Raw genomic sequence first — 4,626 nt, 5'->3', positions numbered from 1 at the left:
TGTTCAAATATGAAACAAATATTACGACCGTCTAACGACTTTATTTTATAAAAATGCTGCAGACAAAGTGAGCATAGATGACTATGATAAAGTCAGTATCTAGCATCTACTATGATGGGAGGTACATTTCTCCTTGACAAAGAGATAAGGAGAAAAAGAGATGCAATAACTAATTTAGAAAAAAAAGAAATGATTGACGACCCACCCAGGCCACTTTGATTAGGGTAGCCCAATCAAATAAAGCCTATCAAAAGTACATGGATATTGGCCCACAAGATAGACCCGAAACAAATAGAAACCTTTCAACTTTTTTTAATAAATCTGAAGTCCAAAAAACAAAAAGACCTTTTATCTGATATATCTGATATCTGAAGAAGTGAAGATACCCTAACTTAAGAAATTCCTAACTCTGTGCCGCTGTAGTTGCTAAACTCTTCGACGACACCATTCATCTCCCCCACTCGCTTGTCGTATCAGAAGATCAAGCTACCACCCTCCGTGTGCTGTGCTCTTCTGAGATAGATTCAGTATCTCACCATTCTCCATACTCGAATCCGAAGGTTCGATTCTTCTTTTTCGCATGCCTGGTTGCAAGAAATTTGTTGAAAAAAAATTCGGATTTGCAAAATCTTTTTACGCGTTTGCGACTTCCCCCGTCCGATCTTGTTAAACCCTCTATTAAAATGTTTATTCGCATCTGTTTTATGTTGCTATGTGGATTTGGTTGGTGGTTTGCTTTAATTTCCGTTGTAGAATTGACTCCTATGCAACAATCAACATGTTCTTAGATGTGCCCAATGTACTGATTGTGTTTTGCTTCTTTTTTGTCTTGAGCAAATAGACAAAGTACACATAAAAGAGTTTGGGATGGACAAAAATACACGTTAAAGTATAATTGAATTGTTTTTTATGGACAAAGATACACACTAAGATTCGTAAATATCAAACCCTTACTAATGGCATGACACATTTATCCGTTGAAAACAATCTTTGAGGTGTAATTTGACATTTACTAGTCTTTGGTGTGTACATTTGTTCATCCCAAACTCTTTCATATATATATATATATATATATATATATATATATATATATATATATATATATATATTCTTTTTTAGAACTGACATGCATAATTTCACAATGCTATGTCTGTTCAAGAGAGAAAAATGGGAGATAGATAGTGCTATTAGAGATAGATCATTAGGCCCAGAAGCATCAATATGGTCCTGAGTCAGATGATGTGATGCTTCTTTACCTTGTGTTGGCATGCCAGCTGTTTTATCTGGACCTGACATGCCACTGTCAACTGTTAACTGATTTCTTCATATATCGAAGAATGGCTATATAATCTCGATCTAGGAAGTTAAAGTAATAGAAGTATGAAATGAATATCCCTAGCACAACTATGCATAAATAAGGTGAATCTAAACAATTGATAATGTACCATTAAAAATTGAAAGTGTAGAAGGTGATGGTGAAAGGCTGTGTTTCAGATTTGGGTAGGATGTAACTGCCAATAATACATGTTAGCAAAACATGGCAATATGTATCAAATTTTTATTGTTAGAGAGCAGGAGAATAATGAAAAGTGATAATGGGATAAGAGAGTACCTGAGAAGATAAGACTTGTAGAAGAAAAGAAAAGAGAAGTGAAGGGTGTGGTGAAGAGCATTGAAGGGGCTTTGTATGTGTGTTGATGAAGATGCTTGGAAGAAGGGGAGCTTGTTGGGGTTCTTCCCTTGATGCTAAACCTGGTTAGATGATTGATGAATCAAACGCTAGGGTTTTTTTTTTTGGGTAGGATATTGTATGTTTTTATCTTCTTCAAAAGCTACTTCTATGTTATCATACTAGGGCAAAATTTCACCAAATACTCTCATTACTCCAGTATGATCTTTTTCATATTCATTCATCTCTACCAGGTTAGCTAAATTGCTGAAAGGGTGGAGTGATATCCTTTTGAATTTTCCCCCTGAAGCTTATGTTGATCTTATGTGAGAATGTTACTGTTTCTGAGAAGTATTAAATATATGAAGAATGTCGTCCAGGGACTTGTTATCAAGTTTTTGGTGATGAGTAAAGTGATATTTGATTGATGTGAGATGGAATGCATGTTGACATTTCATGTTGTATACTGTTGGAATTTGCGGGTTTTATATTATGAAAGGGGAGGCAAGGGGTTTTGGTTTGGCTTGGCTTCTGGATGATCATGGATATGTGTGGCTGTGATGTGGACAGGGAGGAGGCTGCGGCTGGTGGTGTTGGTTGTGGTGGTGGTTTTGCTGATCAGTTGTGGTAGAGGTTAGTAAAGACAAAAAATTGAAAATGAGTTCTGACAGCAGGAGCCGAAGCAGAAGCAGGAGCAGGAGCCCAATGGATCGCAAGATCCGCTCTGATCGATTTTCATATCGTGATGCACCTTACAGGAGAGATTCACGTCGGGGTTTCAGGTTTTCTTTTCCTTTTTTTTTTCGTAATAATTTAATTACCATTCGTTTTCTATGCTTAATGCTTAATGTGCTTGTTGGGGAAGCTAAACTGCTGAAGAAGATTGAATTTGTGCTTTGCTATGAGAAGATTTGGATCATAATTATAACATTTATAAAACCTTAAGCTTGGCCCAATTATTTACTGTTATTTTTGGCTTTGCCTTTGGAACATATAAAGTGGTTTTGTTTGATTTTTTCTTCATAAATTTCTAAGTGGCATACTCCTTGCACTTAGGCTTTAATAGTGTCTTGGCATGGATCTCCTCACAAATGATAACAGTGCTTTTTCTCTGTCTTTGCTTTCTTTTTCAGCCGAGACAATTTGTGTAAGAACTGCAAGAGACCTGGTCATTATGCTAGGGAATGCCCCAATGTCGCAATTTGCCACAATTGTGGACTCCCTGGGTATGGAACTTATTCTTGGCTTCTTAATGGTCGAGCATGTAATCATTAGATTCCAATCACCACCTTATATGTGCACCACTCTAATCATGATATCCAACATTCATATCATTTGCATTTAATTTGATTCAGTAATTCTAAATGTTATTTTTTCTCATTATTTTGTGTGAATAAAATCTGTTTTCCTCCTTAATCTGATTGCAAATGTTAGTTCCTCATATACAAGAAACAAGACTAATAGTTATAGGTTATCACCAGGGCAACACAATTTCCAATTCTTAATTATTATTCGCATCTTACCTGAGCCAGGATGTGGGAGCCCGGAGCTGAACTGGCAATCTGTCTTCTTTTAGCAGATCTTCCATTGTTAATTTGAATATATTCAGTATCTATATTTTGGAAGAACAAGATTATTTATGTTGTCATTAGTTCTTTGATGTCAACTATTTGGTATTCATACAAGTAGTATGGCTAGAGTGGCTTATGATTAATTATGCATTTGAATGTTTGATCAGGCACATTGCTTCTGAATGCACCACAAAATCGTTGTGCTGGAATTGTAAAGAACCTGGGCACGTGGCTAGCAACTGTCCAAATGAAGGCATCTGCCATACCTGTGGTAAAGTTGGACATCGGGCAAGGGAGTGCACAGCACCTCCAATGCCACCAGGGGACTTGAGGTTGTGCAACAACTGTTATAAACAGGGTCATATTGCAGCTGAATGCACCAATGAGAAAGCATGCAACAACTGTAGGAAGACAGGGCACCTGGCACGTGATTGTCCAAATGATCCCATTTGTAACTTGTGCAATGTTTCTGGGCATGTAGCTAGACAGTGTCCAAAAGCTAACATGCTTGGAGATCGTGGCACCAGTGGTGGTATGCGTGGGGGGGGTGGTGGTTACCGAGATGTTGTATGCCGGAATTGCCAGCAATTGGGTCACATGAGTCGGGACTGCATGGGACCTCTGATGATTTGTCACAATTGTGGAGGTCGTGGTCACCTGGCATATGAGTGCCCTTCAGGTCGATTTGTGGATCGTTATCCCAGGCGGTACTGATGGTCATGGATGACACTTTAAGGTTTACGTTTGTGTTTTTTCCTCTGTTTTCCCCGTTGGAGAGATGCGGTTATAATGCCATTATTTGCATTTCAGAGTTGTGACTGCTTGCTTTAGGAATAATTATTCAGTACCTGTAAGAGATTTCTTATTGTATGAATCGTGTTCCATGATGAGGGTGTTTACGGTTAATCCGGTACAAGTTTTTGTGGTTGTTGGCTGGAGATTGAATGATGCACTAGTTTTTGTACCCAAAAAACAATTATGTACTAGTTTTTAACTAAAATTAAAACCTCGTGTGAATGTCATTATTGTCTAAAATGTTACCGTTCATGTATTTGTATAATTCTTTTTAAAGAAAAAAAATAGGGTTTATAATTAAATTTGTCTCTGAAAGATGATTCATTCTATAAATTGGTTTTCATGATTTTTTTATTCATATTAGTTCTTGAAAGATAAGACGTAAGTTAAATTAGTCTTTCTGTTAGTTAGATGATAATATGCTACATTAAGTGTCATGTGGCATGATAACGAGGTTAATGCAACGTGTTTTGACCTGCAATAAGTGTTTTGACCTGCAATAAATTTATTTACATTTAAAATAGTTTCTGAAAATATGCATGGAAGTTATTTTTATCTCAAATTTTAAAATTTGATCAAATTAGTCTTTAT

The 4,626-nt window shown here is 36.7% G+C and overlaps 1 protein-coding gene across 2 annotated transcripts; it reads left to right on the top strand.

Annotated features, from left to right (window-relative positions):
• The first annotated feature begins 341 nt into the window (after nucleotides 1-341).
• LOC130941247 (zinc finger protein GIS2) lies at nucleotides 342-4,275 on the top strand. Of its 2 annotated transcripts, none has more exons than XM_057869677.1 (4): nucleotides 342-560; nucleotides 1,924-2,451; nucleotides 2,803-2,895; nucleotides 3,408-4,275. In XM_057869677.1, the coding sequence occupies exons 2-4, from the start codon at nucleotides 2,327-2,329 to the stop codon at nucleotides 3,952-3,954; spliced, it is 765 nt and encodes a 254-aa protein (XP_057725660.1). In that variant the 5' UTR covers nucleotides 342-560; nucleotides 1,924-2,326; the 3' UTR covers nucleotides 3,955-4,275. The 2 variants fall into 2 exon arrangements, with proteins under 2 accessions (XP_057725660.1, XP_057725661.1); XM_057869678.1 differs by having other exon boundaries at nucleotides 353-560; nucleotides 2,240-2,451.
• The last annotated feature ends 351 nt before the right edge of the window (nucleotides 4,276-4,626 follow it).

Source organism: Arachis stenosperma, chromosome 7 (assembly GCF_014773155.1).
Source record: "Arachis stenosperma cultivar V10309 chromosome 7, arast.V10309.gnm1.PFL2, whole genome shotgun sequence".
NCBI classification, from domain to species: Eukaryota; Viridiplantae; Streptophyta; class Magnoliopsida; order Fabales; family Fabaceae; genus Arachis; species Arachis stenosperma.
This window is presented reverse-complemented; position numbering and strand designations above follow the sequence as displayed.